At 56.2% G+C, this 17,068-nt stretch overlaps 7 protein-coding genes across 7 annotated transcripts; all 7 read left to right on the top strand.

Moving 5' to 3' along the window:
• Positions 1–2,029: 2,029 nt before the first annotated feature.
• SPSK_08204 (uncharacterized protein) lies at positions 2,030–2,275 on the top strand (the record flags this gene model as incomplete). The annotated part of the gene is made up of 1 exon (XM_016734842.1): positions 2,030–2,275. One exon carries the CDS (start codon positions 2,030–2,032, stop codon positions 2,273–2,275), a length of 246 nt encoding a protein of 81 aa, XP_016590821.1.
• A 1,649-nt stretch (positions 2,276–3,924) lies between these two features.
• SPSK_07057 (methyltransferase domain containing protein) lies at positions 3,925–6,489 on the top strand (the record flags this gene model as incomplete). The annotated part of the gene is made up of 8 exons (XM_016733727.1): positions 3,925–4,365; positions 4,431–4,472; positions 4,675–4,765; positions 5,014–5,046; positions 5,110–5,232; positions 5,311–5,371; positions 5,436–5,993; positions 6,084–6,489. 8 exons carry the CDS (start codon positions 3,925–3,927, stop codon positions 6,487–6,489), a joined length of 1,755 nt encoding a protein of 584 aa, XP_016590820.1.
• An 854-nt stretch (positions 6,490–7,343) lies between these two features.
• Positions 7,344–9,167, top strand: SPSK_07290 (aminopeptidase I; the record flags this gene model as incomplete). Its single annotated transcript, XM_016733954.1, has 1 exon — positions 7,344–9,167. One exon carries the CDS (start codon positions 7,344–7,346, stop codon positions 9,165–9,167), a length of 1,824 nt encoding a protein of 607 aa, XP_016590819.1.
• Positions 9,168–9,815: 648 nt separating this feature from the next.
• Positions 9,816–11,108, top strand: SPSK_07581 (Fasciclin domain family protein; the record flags this gene model as incomplete). Its single annotated transcript, XM_016734240.1, has 1 exon — positions 9,816–11,108. The coding sequence occupies one exon, from the start codon at positions 9,816–9,818 to the stop codon at positions 11,106–11,108; it is 1,293 nt and encodes a 430-aa protein (XP_016590818.1).
• A 328-nt stretch (positions 11,109–11,436) lies between these two features.
• On the top strand, positions 11,437–11,961 carry SPSK_08044 (uncharacterized protein; the record flags this gene model as incomplete). The annotated part of the gene is made up of 2 exons (XM_016734695.1): positions 11,437–11,562; positions 11,653–11,961. 2 exons carry the CDS (start codon positions 11,437–11,439, stop codon positions 11,959–11,961), a joined length of 435 nt encoding a protein of 144 aa, XP_016590817.1.
• A 57-nt stretch (positions 11,962–12,018) lies between these two features.
• Positions 12,019–12,416, top strand: SPSK_08118 (uncharacterized protein; the record flags this gene model as incomplete). Its single annotated transcript, XM_016734761.1, has 2 exons — positions 12,019–12,180; positions 12,270–12,416. 2 exons carry the CDS (start codon positions 12,019–12,021, stop codon positions 12,414–12,416), a joined length of 309 nt encoding a protein of 102 aa, XP_016590816.1.
• Positions 12,417–14,146: 1,730 nt separating this feature from the next.
• Positions 14,147–16,226, top strand: SPSK_07184 (nuclear distribution protein NudE; the record flags this gene model as incomplete). The annotated part of the gene is made up of 2 exons (XM_016733851.1): positions 14,147–14,374; positions 14,448–16,226. The coding sequence occupies 2 exons, from the start codon at positions 14,147–14,149 to the stop codon at positions 16,224–16,226; spliced, it is 2,007 nt and encodes a 668-aa protein (XP_016590815.1).
• Positions 16,227–17,068: the final 842 nt, after the last annotated feature.

The following is a 17,068-nucleotide window of genomic DNA, read 5'->3' as shown; positions in this document are numbered from 1 at the left end:
GATAATTCCCCCTTTCCTCTGTTGTAGCAAAACTCAGCTGCTGGGAGTCGGCTTATTTCCTTTCTTTATTTTATTAAAAATATTGCGTTTCAAGCCACTCAAACCGCTCGTTAGGGTCAGGGTGCACGAGAACCGCGCTTGTTGTATACTTTGTTTCCATTGTTTGGGACAGGGTTGCACAAACGACACACCCTCCACCCCTCTGACAACGCACTCAGACCTACCAGAATACCGAGCACAAAGAAACTAAGAAAACAATGGGCACTGCGGATGTGCCGCCCCAACATAGCAGTCAATCGATCAGTGTGATTCGACAGACAATAGGAATACGACACTTTCATACGCAGAATGAAAACTAGGATAGAGCTTGACATAAAGCCGCATCTGATATACGAAAATCATGTCTACCTACAAGTTCGTTTATGCGAAGTGAAAACGTGAGAACATTCTTTCAGGGCATATAACATGCCCCAAGCACGAAGCGTAAGTGCCGTATAGTTGGAAACAATCGTGATAGAAAGCCATATATGTGCGTCGGAAGGATCGCATTGTGGGAGAAAATGGTGCTGCGGATACTGTAGTGTAGGGCAACGGCCCGAGAGAGACCAGACGCGGGAAGAGAAGAGCGAGCGGCGGAACTAGCTTGGGTACGTCGGAAGGATTGAGAACAAAGAAAGAAGAAAAGAAGGAAGACGGAGGAAAGGAGGGCGGAAAGGAAACAAAGAAATAGGACGAGGGGCTGAAAAGATTGAAGGGAACAATCGCAGCAATTGGACAGGAAAGGAAGAAAATGCAAGGAACCTCACACAGAGTGTTGAAAATGGCAAGGACGTGTCTGCTGTTGTATTTATCTTTCCAAAAGAAGAAAAGACGGTTATTGAGGCGAGAGCTGGGCTTGCAAATACAGCGTTGCACGGGCGAGTAGGGTTGTAATATACGTCGGCCAGGTCACTTACCTGAACGCGTAGTTGTGCGTACGCAAGTGGCAGACAGGTAGGATAAAGTAGAAGCGAACTCGTCACGATACTACCTCGTACCCCCACTGTACTTACTTCGTACTTGTTCTTGTCCAAAAGTGGGATAATCTGCGGGTGATGAGCGAGAGGATGTGCAGAGTCGGTGGGGAAAGACGACGGGACTGGTCGAGGCAAAGCTCTGGGCACAGAACGAGAAGAGAAAGAAGGCAGGAAAGAAACTCGAAATATGAATCACAACTACCGAAAAGTAAAGAAAAAAATAGAAGAGAGAAGGCCGCATCCGATGCAATATATAACGTCGGTGATGAGTTTTCAAAACGAGTTTATATCACACATGAACGAGGCGACGTCGGATGCAGGACGCTGGCTATTGGTGCTGGTTTGCCGTTGGCCATTGGCAGGAAACGAAATTCCTCAGTGGTGCACAGGCGACAAAAATAGAGGAAACGTGTATGCCGCAGTCGTTCTCCGTACCATGCACATGCTACGTACCTCCGTATGTTCGAAGACGAGCAAAACGCGCCAGTCGCAAAAGAAAACTACGTCGTAACGTTTGTGCAGAAAGTCAAAAATGCAAAAAGTGCAAAACTGCCTCACAAAAGAGGTTGCTAAAACGAGCAGACTAGGAAAAAGAAAGCAAAAGCGGCCGGGAGTCGTCACTTTCAGACAAATGCTGCCTGCCGGGCGAGAAACACCTGCCATTGCTGTACGGGTGCCCAATACGGAAGCTATGAGACATACTGGAGAATCCTAAAGATGGCGTTCATTGGCTCGGAAGAGAGCCTGCGCCGTGGTGGTGCTTGCAGCCAACAAGTCGAAAATACTAAACAGGAATGGCAGGCAAGGTTGTATCTCGACAGTGGATGCTTTGTCTGGAAGGTGTGGCCGGAGGAGAAGACGGCAGGAAACGGATGTCAATGCCAGCGCCAACGCGAAATGTGACAGGCCGCCCCCCAAAGCTGGTGCAAAAGACGAAAAGGCGGCGGTTTGGTGGCAGCTGTTAGAAAGCGGCCGCCCTCTCTCTCGGACACGATTTGCAAGCAAATGAGATGATGCACGAGGAAAAGCAGGGCATGAAGCGAGCGAATAAGGTGAGAGCTGGAGCCGAGGAGGGTGCAGAGCCAAGAGCACAGGCGAATGAGGCAAGGGGACGTGGTGAGGAGACAGGAAAAAGAAAAGAAAGGTTAGACAAAAGAGCATGGCCAGCCCTGTCCATTTCAGTAGCTCTTTCAGCTCAACCAACGGGACCAGTAGGCGCTCGTATTCTGGCACCCTGTTTTGTGATCCTGATGTGGTAATACTCCGTGCGGCGTTCATACGAAGTACAGATGGACGACCTTATGTTCTCGAACCAGCAGGCAAAAAACGGAAACCAGCCGACCGAGCCTACATGCTCGTAAAACAGCAGCGGCCAAAAAACCCTCCGTTGCCGTCCCCGTACCCAAACTGACTGCTCCGGTATGGCACATGGGGGCCGTTCCGCATGGTGAAGCAATCGGCGTCATTTCTGGTCGCTGTCACAGTTCCACTTGAAATGCACACTTCTTCTGGCGTTGTGGTGATGCCACGGTGAAGGTCATGTGGTCTCGACTGATCTGCTTTGTTGATACGATTCTATTCTTGTCGTTGTTTTGTTGACTTGGCTAATTTTGAGTTCGTATATGGTCGTTGTCGGTAAAATTTGTTCTCTCGTCGTTTCTTATTTTTTCCCTTCTCCTCCTCTTCTCGTACCCTCTTCCTCTAAATATTTCAGCTCGCCGAACTCTGCCAGCTGGTGCAACCCCGGACAACCGCCAGAACAAAAGTGCAAAGGGGCGAGAAAGTGATGTGTCACAAGAAAATGAAGCGGTAAAACCGAAAACTGAAGAAGTCAGCCTCCCCACATAGCAAGACTCCTCCCAACTGCGGGATGTGCTCCCTGCTCCTTGCTCCCACGCTCCCACGCTCCCATTTTACAACTGCTGTCACTACGCGTAAACAGTTTCCTGATGCCACAGTCTTTACGACGCACATTCTTCACGCTATTTCCGTCAACTCACCCCATTTTCCTTTTTTCAGTTTCCACGCTCCTCCGGACAGGACAGTCTTCCACTTTTTGCCGGCCGCGTATCACCTTCCGTGTTCCGCGCTGCAGTGTGCATCCGCAGTCTGTTTGCGTCTTGCGGTTGTCACGGTCGTTGCCCCCTGTTGCCCCGTCTCGGCCGTTCCATTCTGGCGATTATGGCGGCATCATTTAGTCGTCGACGTTTCGTTTCTGTTGTCTAAAACTACATCTCCATCGACATCCTCCTGGTCGCACCGCTTTCTCTCGTCCTGTGCCTCTCCAACTCCTCCAATGGTCGTTCGCGCCCACTTTGTCATCGTCGCACGCACTCTATTCCTCCGACTCCCTGGGTCGCTCTTGTCCTACGTTTCCTCTTCTTCTTGCCTGTTTCCCTCTGTTCGTCTCTCTGTTCCTTAACTCTCCCATCGTTCTCACTCTCTCAATCAATCCGGCTTCCGATCTTTCTTTCTCTCTCTCTCTCTTTTATCTCCTCGCGCGCCCTGTCTTCCCGGTCCGTATTCTCTTATTATCTTTCCCTCCTCCCACTCCTTTTTCTTGTTTCCTGCCACTTCCCCCGTATCTTTCTTCTCCGGTTCTTGATTTTCTCTACAGCGTATTACTCTGTATAAATCCACGGTGTGATACCCCCGTGCACTTTCTTTTATTTTCGGTCGGCCATCCTACATCTCGCTTAAGCACCTCTTCCCTTCCACTCTAACCCCCTTTCTTGGTGTTCCCGTCGCTTCAAATTTCGGAACAGGTTTTGGACGACTTTGTGGTTCTATCTGCGTTTTCTTTTTCTCGGCGGGATAGAACAAAACCAAGCCAAAAGAAACCAGAAGAGTTCGATTCAATTCAATTCAGCCAGCAAGAGCGTACACCAATCCTGATTGCTCCGTCCCCATGGCCTCTCCGCCGCCGGCCGGCGCGGTGCCTCCCATCTTCGACGACGATACTGTCGCTGCTAACGTCCACCCAGACGACCACGACGATCCTATTGTGGGTGTGCATTCTCTCTGTCTCTCTCTCTCTCTCTCTGTCTGTCTCTATTGCAAGCGAAGCGATAAGACCAACAACCCTCTACGAAAATGGGCCCAGCAGGCGGTCGGGGCGAAATGGTCGAAATGGGCGGTCGTGCAGAGCAAGCAAAAGGATCCGCTTCTTTTCATCGCTTCTGGCGCACTGCCGCTCGCTTACCGGTACCATTTCTCGGTGTGTCCCTCTGTCGCTTCGGTGTCTCCTTTTTCGCTTTTCGCGTTCGCCGACGACTCTGTTTGCTGGCCGGCTGCTCGCGTTTACGAGTTGCCCACTTCCATAGCCACCGCCTTTTTTTTTTTTGCTGCTGTCTGTCGCCTCGCTTAGCTGTTGTTGAACATTAACGGAACTAATCTGTGACATCTCCCTCTCAGGTGGCGGACATTGACGAGGACAGCGACTCTGCAATCGATGTGGTATGTCTTGTTATTTCCTTGCCTCCTTTCCTGTCTACTTCTGCTTCAGCACCAATTTAGCGTGAAGGGCCGGTCCGTAGTGGCCACGAATTAGCGCCCCGCCGCTGTCAGACATACATTCAGTGCCCACGCTCCACTATCCACCATCTCCGCCAAGGGACCAAGCGATCATCGAGCTTTCCACTAACATCACCGCCACCAGCCATTCCGCGAATCTCTGACCTCTCTCCGGTCCAGTATCCTGGCCTATCAGCAAGAAAATGGCCGTACCTACCACGCCATGAGTGCAGGAAGTAGGTATTATCTCCTAAACAGTACAACTGGACAATCATTGAGAAGAGCATCATCACTAACTGTCCGGAGAATATTTCCTTCCAAATGACGAGGTAGGCGCGAGTTGTCATTAGATATTTGTCCTTCTGAAGTGACTTGTTCTCGAACAAAGAAGCCTCTGAAATTGTTTGAGCAATTGGCACAGGCAGAGACATAAAAAGCAGCAAACACAACTACGAGAATCGTTCGAAACTAGTGCTGACAACAGTTCACCCACTCCAGGCCGAAATCGAACGTCTGGGTAAGGTTTCTTTCTAATACTTGCTACAAGATGTCATCCACTTTCCGCTGCTAACAATAATAGATCTTCAACACCATGTTCTCACACTCACAATCGAGGGCAACCACTGCCTGTGTCCTAAGAACACGGGTGCTCGGCGTGTCCTAGATTTGGGCACCGGCACTGGCATTTGGGCCATGGAATACGGTACGTCCTGCCGTCTCGGAAAGCGGAAATTGCTAAATCATGGCTTCCAAGAATCGTGAGCCGTACTAACCCGTACAGCCGATGCTCACCCCGACGCCGAAGTCATTGGTGTGGACTTGAGTCCAGTGCAGCCAGAATTGTAAATCAGGACGCACCTTCCTGTCATCGTCCCTCAAGATAATACACAGCTAATCATCATGCAGCGTTCCGCCAAACTGCTACTTTGAAATCGACGATCTCGAGAGGGAATGGACCTGGGACCGTCCCTTTGACTTTATCTTTGCCCGCATGATGGCCGGCTCCTTTACGGACAACGGCGCCGTCGTGCAAAAGGCCTACGAACACCTCGAGCCGGGCGGCTACTACGAGGCCCAGGACATGGCCCTACCCCTCGGCTGCGACGACGGCACCCTTAAAAAGGACTCGGACCTCTGGATCTGGATGGGGCTCGTCATCGAGTCCATGGAGAAGCTCGGCCGCCCCGTGGTCTCCGCCCAGCAGTGGAAGCCCCTCATGGAGCAGTGCGGCTTCGAGGACGTCACCCAGACCATATACAAGTGGCCCATCAACCGCTGGCCGCGCGACAAGAAGTACAAGGACCTGGGCATGTGGAGCCTCGCCAACATGGACTCGGCCCTCGAGCCCAGCTCGCTCGCGCCGCTGACTCGTGCTCTCGGCTGGTCCCGCGAAGAGGTTCTTGTTCTTGTCAGCAAGGCCCGGAAAGTCCTGCGCGACACCAGCGTCCACGCCTACTGGCCAATGTACGTTCCTTTTGTGGTCCTCGCTGCGCTCGCTTTCTTTCTGTCCTCGCTGCGCTCGCTCTCCTCCACTCACTCTCGCTAACATTCTAGCTATGTTGTCTACGGCCGCAAACCGCTCAACGCGCCTGCCGCTCAGCCCACCGACGCCACCGTATCGCTCCCCGAGGCCAGCTCACCGCAACCGGAGCCCGAAGCCCTCCCCGCCTCCCTGCCCGCTAAGACGCTTGCATCTGCGCCAGTACCTGCACCAGCACCTGTGGCTGCACCAGTCGTCCAGTCTGCTGCCGCACCGGCTGCTATAGAGGCACCAGCCGCAGACGTGGTAGAAGCTGCACAAGTCGCAGAAGCGGTAGCACCAGCAGCAGCACTAGCACAAGCACCCGAAGCTGCAACTGCAACTGCAACTGCAACCGCTACGGCGACAGCTGCAGAACCCTCAGGCACTCCTGCAAAAGAGGAAGACGAAGCCGCACCCGCACCACAAGCAACATCATAATCCACCTAGCGGAGACTGTTCCGCCAGGCAGTCAGGTGAGAGGGATATATTTTGTGCGTGCGCTGTTGGCCATGCAGTCTGAAGGTTAGGGGTTGGGTAATGAATAAACATATGGGCCATGCCATGCAGACCCAACGAGGATAGAAATGGGCGTCCTGGATTCTGGTATCGCAATATACGTCGCTTACTTTACTTGCCGTCGATTCATTCTGCAGATACCAACTACGTATGCTGTGTTTTGTATATCGTATTTCGTACGTAAATTACACATTGTGTAATCCACTCAATACAAGGACACTTTAATATGCGTCAGTCGCTGCCGAAGCTGCCACGGCAGGCGTATTCCTCGCAATTACTTCCCCCTCTCGCCCTCCGGAATTGGTGACGCAAGATCAATCAGCCGTCACGAATCTTGCCGGTGGGCACCTTCCTGTGCGGGCAGGCGCTGTGGGAAAGTGGATACCTCTTTGCACTCCAGCGATAACAGTTTGATACTCCGCAGCTATCAGCCAGTGAGCTTCCCAACCTGCGACCCCTAGAGGTTTAAGCGGGATTGGCGGTTTTAGCGTCCGCCCCCTCCCACACCCGCCCACACGACCCAGCTACGGCACGCAATTCCCCCAATCCGGGCGTTGCTCTGGTGCCGTGCCTGGCAGAAAACAGGGGCCAGCAGGTGCTGACAGGCCAAAGATAAAGCTCCTTCTGCCGCCCCGTCTCACCTCCGCTTTCGCTTCTTTCCGCAATCTCTCTCAGCCTTCCTCCCAACCAAACAATTCTCCTATGATCAACCTCTCCCGCCCGACTTAGACCTTCAAGCATTCCTACACTCTCGCCACCCTTGCACATCCACAACGATGGCCCGCCGCGAAGCTCCGACCGAAATACCGCTGCGCTACAACACGCTGCGCCAAGCGACATCACACCGCGAGCGGCTCAACCAACGCTTTGCCTCGGGCTCGTATTCTACCTTGAACGCGGCTATGGCGTCGCCATCTGTTGCCTCGTCGTCGCCCTCTGTTTCTTCGTCGTCCGCTTCCTCGACACCCGCCTCCTCCCCGCCACTCGCTGCCGCCACGCCTGCCACCCGCTCGATCGAGTCGCAGTGCTATATCCAGAGCGGCATGGCCGACCGCACCCCCGCCGAGAACACCATTTGCGTTTCCTGCGCCCGCAGTCTGCACGACGTCGACGTCAGCACCTGCCGTGTAACACAGAACAGCGAGACGCACTGTGTGATTTGCGCGTGGAAGCGCGGCGACGCTGCCACCTTCACCAAGCCGTTCTTGCGTTTCATCACCGAGAACCCGACCGTCTTCCACGCCGTGGGCTACTTTGAAAAGCAGCTGGCCGACGCTGGCTTCGTCAAACTGTCCGCGCGCGACGACTGGTCCGGCACGATCCAGCCGGGCGGTAAATACTATGTGACGCGCAACGGCAGCTCGCTGATTGCCTTTACCGTCGGTGGCGCCTATGTGCCTGGCAACGGCGTCGCCATTGTGGCGGGCCACATTGACGCGCTGACGGCGCGGCTCAAGCCGGTGAGCAGCAAGCCGACCAAGGTCGGGTACCAGCAGCTGGGCGTGGCGCCGTATGCGGGTGCGCTCAACGCGACGTGGTGGGACCGCGACCTGGCCATTGGCGGCCGCGTGGTGGTGCGCGACCCGTCCACGGCCAAGGTCAGCACGCGGCTGGTCAAGCTGGGGTGGCCGATTGCCAAGATTGCGACGCTGGCGCCGCATTTCGGCGTGTCCATGACGGGCAGCGGCAACAAGGAGACGCAGATGGTGCCGATTATCGGGCTGGACGACACGGATGGCGCTGGCGGCACTGGCGAGGCGATTGCGGGCGCCAACGCTTTTGTGGCGCAGCAGCCGCCCAAGCTGGTCAAGCTGATTGCGGCCGAGCTGGACATCGATGACTACAGCCTGATCCTGAACTGGGAGCTGGAGCTGTACGACCACCAGCCGGCGACGGTGCTGGGCGTGGACCGTGACCTGATCTCGGCGGGCCGCATCGACGACAAGATCTGCTCGTGGGCGGCGCTGGTGGCGCTGCTGCGCGCCCAGGACAACGACGACGCGGGCGTCATCCGCCTGGCGGCCTTCTTTGACGACGAGGAGATTGGCAGCCTGCTGCGCCAGGGCGCCTGGGGCAACTTCTTGCCGGTGACGATTGAGCGGGCCGTCGAGTCGCTGGCCGCGAACAAGAACGCGGGCAGTGGCGCGGCGGCGGCACTGGGCCCCGGCCTCGTCGCGCGCACCTATGCCGCCTCCTTCCTCGTGTCCGCCGACGTCACCCACGCTGTGCACCCCAACTTTGTCGGCAACTACCTCGACGACCACCAGCCGCGGCTCAACGTCGGCATCACCGTCGCCTACGACTCCAACGGCCACATGACCACCGACAGCGTCTCCACGGCCATCCTCACCCGCGTCGCCGAGCTCAGCGGCAACACGCTCCAGCGCTTCATGATCCGCAACGACTCCCGCAGCGGCGGCACCATTGGCCCCGAGCTGAGCAGCATGATCGGTGTGCGCAGCATCGACGCCGGCATCCCGCAGCTCAGCATGCACAGCATCCGCGCGACAACGGGCGCGCTGGACCCGGGCCTGGGTGTGAAGCTGTTCCAGAGCTTCTTTGAGCTCTACGAGAAGGTGGACGCCGAGTGGCAGGAGTAGGCGGCGAGGGGCAGCAAAGGAAAGAATTGGCAAAGAGTGCCATGTGAGAGCCTGTACATAGTGTAGCGTATGGGGTGATGATGTGAAGAACTAGCTTAGAACAGGGTCATTCCCTAATATATTCGTCTTACAGCTTTAAGGAGACGTGCGAAAGCATGTTACCGGCCCCAGCCCTTTAGTGTTGTGACTGCACCTTACCTGGGGTCCGCTAGTACTTTTGCGGGGATCACGGTGTAAGAGACAAGCGAGAAGAAAGACACTTCGTGTGAAGTGTTGTTGAGTCGTATCGTGTGGATGTTGACTTCCGTTAAAAACACTGTTTCTATTTACGTTTTTTTTGGTTCTTCCCGCTTCCTCCCGTCTTTGTTGCCTGCGCCACACAAAGTCCAGCTATTGTGTGCGCTCAGACGATCTGGGCTCCCTTTGCTCCTTCCCAGTTAGTGCCGACCTTTGTTTGACGTCAGATCGCGGCAGGAGCGCTTCTGCGGCTCTCCTTTGTTCCTTCCCGTCGCGTTCCACGGACGTTGTGAGGACTACTCGCTTTGTCTTGCCACTTTCATTGCGCATCATATCCAAACCATCATCACCACTTCCATGGACTGAATCAACCTCTCCCGTCTCTCCCGCCAATCGCTCTCCTGGCCCACAATGAAGTTCTTCGCTTTCGCATCTGCCGCGACGGCGTTTGTCATCCCCGACGCCAGCATCGTTAGCCAGCTGGTCCTGGCCGGCAACAAGGCATCGTCTGCCGTAGAGACATTCCATAATGCCGTCGACGCCGTCGCGTCTGGTGTCGATGCGGTCGGCGATTGGCTGCGGGGCGGCATTGTCGACCAAAGCAAGACGTCCAATCTGACGCTCTACCAGCTGATTGCAAACTCCAATATCACCAGCAACTTCACGGCCCTCGTCAACGAGTTTCCCGATGTTGTGGCCGTCCTAAACGCGACGTCTACTGCCAATAGCCTCAACCACTCCCTTTTCGTGCCGGTCGACACGGCTTTTGCAGCGCTCCCTGGCGGCGGCCTCGCGGAATACTTGCCCACTGGTGACCGCGCGGCCATAGTTCACTACCACATCGGCCTCGGTGGCTACCGCGACAATGCATTGTTCACCACGAATACGCTGCCCACCCTCCACCATGAGTCTCTGTTGGGCGGCGCACCCCAGCGCCTGCGCGTGCGCTTCGAGAACCAAATTGGCGTGCTCGTCAACTTTGCCGCGCGCATCATCGCTCCCAACATTGTGGCGACCAACGGCGTCCTTCATGGGCTCGACGCCGTGCTCGTGCCGCCCTCGTTTGTCGGCCGGCAGCTGTCGCTGGTGCCCGACCACTACAGCACGCTGCTGCATGCCATGCAGGCGAGCAACTTCACGCAGTACATCCACGGCCTGACCAACCTCAACGGCTCCACGGTGCTGGCGCCATCCAACGAGGCCTTCCGACGGCTGGGCCCCCAGCTGAACGGGTTTTTGTTCCACACCCCCCGTGGCCTCAAGTACCTGTACGCGCTGCTGCGCTACCAGACGGTACCCAATGCGACGGTCTACTCGGACGCCTTTTATGGGTCGCCGGCGCTGGTCCCGCCTGTGCCTGCTTCTGCGGTCGGTGCGGACGGTACCCACGGCCCCGTCGAGCGCATCCACTACCAGCTGCCGACGCTTCTCGGCAATGCCACGCTATCCATCGACATCATGTCCGTCCCCGGCTCTTCAGTCATGGTCGTCAACAACAATGCTCGCGTCTCCGTCCAGGATGGCGTAGCCAAGAACGGCGTCATCCAGGAGCTCGAGCGTGTTGTCTTCCCGCCGTCACCTTCCGGCATCCGCGGCAACCCGTCAGTTGACCCGCCAGTGAAGACAGTGGCCGATGTAGTGGCACGGTTGGGCCCATACGTGGATGACGATGGTGACAGCAGCGATCCGACCGCGGAGCTGTAATGGGGCCCTGTAACATATGTGCGTGTAATCAAATACAAATTGAAAGAAACTGGGGGGGGGGGGGGGGGGCGTTAGTTTATGGTTCTAGGAAACCAACAAAAGCGGTCTGGTCTTCGCTTATTTGGGTATTAATTTGACATCATTTGTTCATTTGTTCTCATTATCTCGTTGTTATATTTATGACCGCCATCAGCCAAACGTACTCCACACGTCATGCATAAATGACAACGCAAGTGTATTGGCTTTGGCATCGCCCACCGGCACCAACTGAGTAGCAAAGAAGGCTGCACGCTTCTTCTCACGGTTGACAGCCCACAGCACGTTGGGCATGCCTTCCCAAGTGACCGTGCCTGGTGGCATCGACGAGACAGGTAACGCCTCGTCCCCGACAACCAACCCTCCGGCGCTCCAGTTTACGGCCGGCGCTGCGCTCTCGTGCCCAGATGCCTTTCCCGTAACAAAGCCATAATTGTCAGACTCGTTACGCAACTCCGACAGGGAAGCACTTCCAACCGGAAGCTGTCCCGTCAGTAACAGATCGTAGTGCTCCTTCGTGTTGAGGAGCACCGGCGACGACGCCAAAACCGCACTCAACAGAGTCCCTACGTCCGACATGCTGCACGTCAGGCCCTGCGAGAAGTCGTCTGCCTCCGCCAGGATGGACATGCCGTCGGTGTCCGTCTTTCGCTCCACCATCCTCAGCCGCCGCTGCCACACATCGAAAACCTGCCGGGGCGCATACGACGACGATGCCATGCCCAGCGGGTCAAAAATGCTCGCTTGCACATGCGCCAGAAACGAGGCCGACCGTGACACGCGCGTCACCAAAAGCTGCGTCCAGTGGATACTGTAGCCGTACGCAAAGCCCTCGCCGGGGTGGAACAGCAGCGGGATCGCGAACCGCTGGGCGATGGCATGGGCCGAGTCGTTGACGAGGCCGGCCATGACCTGGTCGGCTGTACCTGCGCCAAACCGCTTGTCAACCGTTTCATGGTCCGTCAGGCCGCTGGTGTGCAGTAGCAGGTGGCGCAGCGTGACGGGACGGCACGGCGCTCGCATCTGCGGTGTCGGTGTCTGTCCATCATTGTCCATCCCTGCAAGGACATTGCACGCCCGCAGCTCGGGCAGGTGGTCATACACTGGCGCATCGAGTGCTAACAGCCCACGCTCCACAAGCTGCAACGCCGCAATGTGCGTAACGATCTTGCCGGCCGAGCCGAGCGTCACGGTGCTGTCGGCATCGAGCAGAGGTGCGTCGTCGTTGACGCTGTCGCAGAGCCACTGGCGGCCGGCCGCGTGGCGATATAGAACTTGGCCCTTGTCGTCGACCACCATCGCCAAGGCCCCGAGAAGGTCGCGTGCTGGTACTGCAGCGTCCGTGGCCTGGGCTAGCCGGCTCTCAAAGTTGTCCATGGCGATGCTAAACGATAAAGAACGATTAAGGCGACCGAGTGTTGTTGGCCCTCGTAGCTAGTTGCTTACTTTTGTGCCGTCAGCAATACGCCAGCGCTACTGTCGGCGTCAACAGCCGACAAATTAACTAGCCAGACTACTCTTAAGACAACAGAACAATAACAAAAACCAAAAAGGCAATATATCACTTAAACAGTGACGTCGTCCCGCTATTGCGTCAGCCCTCTCGTATCGCATTAATAGATACGGGGAGATAAGGAGACACGAATCTCTGAAACGCGTACACGTACGGAGTATTACTGGGCATTCTGGCTAATCTACATTGCCTGTGCTGGTTTAAGCAGGTCAGAAACGAGGGGCAGACCTGCCATGATCTCTCCTGTGAGATACCTCAAAGCCGCAACCTTCTGTTTCTGCCCGATGCGGGATCCTGCTGCTATTTACAGCATCCTGGACATTCCACGTGTAAACCATTGCGACTGAATGTCTGCGCCATATTACAGGCGACCAGAGCCTATCGTCTATCCCCATCCATAGCCAAATTAACGTGAAACATCGTCTAGGCTGGCATACGTCTCCTTTCTTATGCATCGAAACCTGGAGTAGGTTCATCCTCACTCATCATGAGACTGATCAAACCTCCAGACAGAGAATAAAGCATAAAGCGTAGTAGTAATAATAAAAAAAAATTTACCCAAAATCATCCCGAATATTTTATTCACGTAATACTTCCTGCGCCCAAGAGACTCGCCGTTGCTATTGTCTGCTGTCGGCCGTCGTTGTTGTTGTTGTTGCGTTGCATTGCCGGTAATAGGCAACTAAATTGTCCGCAGCCTACCAGCCTACAACGTATTACAGCGGTGCCTTTGGGCGGAGAGGCCCGCTGCAAGGTCCAGTTGCTCCTGCATCCCCCGCCAGCGCCCGCGCCTGATTGGCCCGCCCTAGCGTGCACGGTTGCCCGTGGTAGCAAGCACTGCCCAATCAGGATTAGCGCTATGCCAGCACAAGGAGAGGGCAGCGGGCCAAACGGGCGTGCACAAGCAAAACGGACCAAAACAGAAGGCGGATGTCGCTCGAACGGGGGGGCTCCTTCCCTCTCAACATCGACAACGAACGACCGACAACCACGACGACGACGACGACGCCTGCCGCCCGCCAATCCTCGACAACGGGCAGTATTCTCGCCGCACCGCCAACAAGTTTCTCGACAACTTGCGACGAGCGACAAACGACAAACGACACACACGACGGGCCCACGACTATACGACCGACGACAGACGATCTGACGACAACGCAGTCAACAAAGACGACAACAAACAACGACAACAAACAACGACAACATCGTCGACAACAGGACAGGCAACAATATCCAGTTTCGACGACTACAGCTTCAAGAACAGCAAGAAAAACATCACGCACAACTGACGCGGTGTCTATCGGAGCCTGTTTTGGGACATCGTCACCGCACTTCTGATCCGACACCGCTTCTTCCGGGCCGCACTTGCACAGCTTGACGCCCTTCGCGGACACGGGCCTCACCTTGTCTACCGAGTCCGCTGTCTAGGGAATAAACATATCGACGAGCACCACGACTTACAACAGTAACACGCCCATCGAGCCACAGCATGGCCGAACCACCTTCGTCCCCTCCCAGCGGGGACACCAGCACCGAAGATGCCCTCTCGTGGTACAAGTCGCAGTACGAGCAGCTGGAGCACGAGCTGATTGAGTTCCGCGAGTCCAGTCGCGAGCTCGAGGCCGAGCTGGAAAAGGACCTCGATGCCGCCGACAAGCGCGAGCGGACGCTGCGGGAAAAGGCCGAGGGCCTGCAGTACGAGGTTGACGAGTGGAAGGTGCGTACAGCCGCTGGCGTTTGTATCGGACGACACAACTGCGGCCTAGCCAATACTAACTGCCTTCGCTCAGAAAAAATACAAGGAGTCCAAGACCGAGGCCAACGCTGCCCAGAACACGCTCGAAAAAGAAATCACAACCCTGAGAGACACCAACCGCACCCTGCAGCTGCGCCTGCGCGACACGGAGGTGGCCAACGACGACTTTGAGCGCCAGGCCCGCAACACCACCTCCTCCCTCGAGGACCTCGAGTCCAAGTACAACGTCGCCATCGAGCGCGGCGTCCTGCTCGAAGAGGAGATCAAGATGGGCGAGCAGGAGCGCGAGGCCCTGCGCGTCGACGCCCAACGCCTGCGCGAGGAACTGTCCGACCTCAAGATCGAGGCCGAGATCCTCCAGGCCAAGCTGGCCAAACAGCAGGAGCAGCAGCGCGAGGACGAGCGTGTGGCCGAGGAGGAGGCCCTGGCCGAGGCGGCCGAGGTCCGCGCCCGCCACCACCACCTGTCCGCCATCTCCACCGACCTGTCCGTGCTGTCCGTGCCCGAGTCGCCCACCTTTGACCACTCGCCCAACTCCACTGCCAGCTCGCCCCTCATCACCACTCCGCCCGACGCCAAGTCCCTGTCTGCTGCCGGCTCGGTGGCAGACGCACAGGACTTGTCCATGTCCTCACCTCCTCTCTCCGACGCCACCGCCGCCGCCGCCGCTGCTCCTACGGTGTCCAAGCCGCTCCGCAAACAGCAGCCCGCCAAGGCGTCTGCGCCGATCCCACCACTCGGCCGCACACCCGGACCCATGCGCAAGTCCAGACTGCCCTCGTCCGAATTCAGCGCAGGCGCCACGTCGACCCCGCGGTCCAAAGCCCTGGGCTCTTCCATTTCCTCCGCTTCGGGTGCACGGCCACTCGGCAGTCGCGTGGCCACCGCGTCCGCAGCCACCCGGACACCTGCACCACGCACATCCACCGCCGGTACAACAAGCACCGCTGGTCCTAAGACGGGCGCCCGTGCCACATCGCACAAACTGCCCTCGTCCAACTCGCTCTCCCACATCCGCTCCCTCACGGCCCAGATGCAGCGCCTCGAGGCCCGTGTCCAGTCCGCTCGCTCCAAGCTGCCCGCGCCCGTCAGCACCCCGCCACGTGCCTCGCCGCGCTCGCTCGGCATGGGTGCGCCCCCCTCCGCCCTACCGTCGACCGTCACGATTCGCTCGCGGAAGCGCACAGTCGGCTCGGCCGCTTCGTCTGTCATTAGCGGCGACGATGCGACCCCGACACCCGCCCACCATGCCTCGCGCCCGGCCAGCAGCAAGCATGTGCCTCGTCTTTCCACCTCCGGCGTCAGCCGTCTGTCCTTTGGGCCCCTGCCCAACCGGGGCGGTGGCGGCTCCAACAACGGCCTCGAGTCCGAGTCGTCCCGGCCCAGCTCGCGCGCCAGCATCTCCTCTTATGCTCGCCCGGTCAGCCGCAACGCCGACGCCCGCGACATGCCCCCGCCGCGGCCCATGTCGCGCACGTCTCTGTCGGGTGCCCGTACGCCGCTGGGTCGCCCGCGCAGCTCGCTGGGCAGCAGCTTGCACGGCCACTCGATGAGCATGAGCGTCAGCGGCGGCGCCGTGCAGAGCCTGCCCGAAGACGATGTGGCCAGCGCCGACGGCGAGGCCTTCCGCACGCCCAGCCGGCGGGGCACCTACAGCAAGTACGAGATGGAAGCGGCCCTGAACACTGCGTCTGGCATCCCGGCACCTAGTGGGATCCCGATGCCCGGCAGCCGGCGGCAGAGCGGGGCCAACTCGGCGCTAGGCTTTTCATCGTCTGTATCGAGTCGGCGAGCGAGCATGACCACAAAGTAGTCAGGCGGCGAAGGTTGCATGGGGCTGTGTTGTTTTGCGTTTTCGGGTTCCAACTAGTACTACTTTTTTTATTATCCTCAGAGATACCACCTTTTTTGTTTCTGTTCTTGAATCTTTTGTTTTTTTTGTCGGCCGTTCTACTTCATACCAAACATTTTGCTATGGTGTTGTTGTTTTCTTGTATCCTTTTTTACTTCGATACATTACGCTTCACGTCTTCCGACTCCAAATACTCCATTGTCTCCCTCGAAGCAGGACTATCCGTAATGCTATATACCATTTTTTCAAACACTCTCTCGTTTTTTCTAATTTTTTTCGCCGGCCCAGCCTTTGGGCATCCTACACTTTGCTCGATGCATACCACCAGAAGCCCGCTCGCTTCCATGTCTTTTTTGTCTCTGTCCTCATCTTCTGCTTTAAGGAACAAATACGAAGTAAGACGATACCCATGTTCCGTATGACAATGATGAACATTGTCATGGGTACAGCAAGTGATGTTTTCATGGAAAGCCTCAGCACACGATGTGCATGTATCTCCTTATGGCTTTAGATTCTCATATAATACCGTGGCAGGACTTTACACGCGAAGGCCACTTGTGCACTGCAGTTTGTATTTTTGAAAATTGTTTGTACGAAGGGTTAAATTTAACAAATTGCGCGAACCTGTTAATTCCTAAAAAAAAAAAAAAAAAAAAAAAAAAAAAAAAAAAGAAGTAATACAGAAGTTTTATAAAAAAAATACATACATGTATAAACATGAATAAAAAGACAAATAAATTAAATAAAAAGAAATTTGACAGAACTAATAGTAAATTTGAAAGAATATATTGATATAAAATAAT

The sequence above is a fragment of the Sporothrix schenckii genome (assembly GCF_000961545.1).
Source record: "Sporothrix schenckii 1099-18 chromosome Unknown Cont41, whole genome shotgun sequence".
In the NCBI taxonomy this organism is placed as follows: domain Eukaryota; kingdom Fungi; phylum Ascomycota; class Sordariomycetes; order Ophiostomatales; family Ophiostomataceae; genus Sporothrix; species Sporothrix schenckii.
The sequence above is the reverse complement of the archived record's forward strand: the minus strand, read 5'-3'. Positions and strand labels throughout refer to the sequence as shown.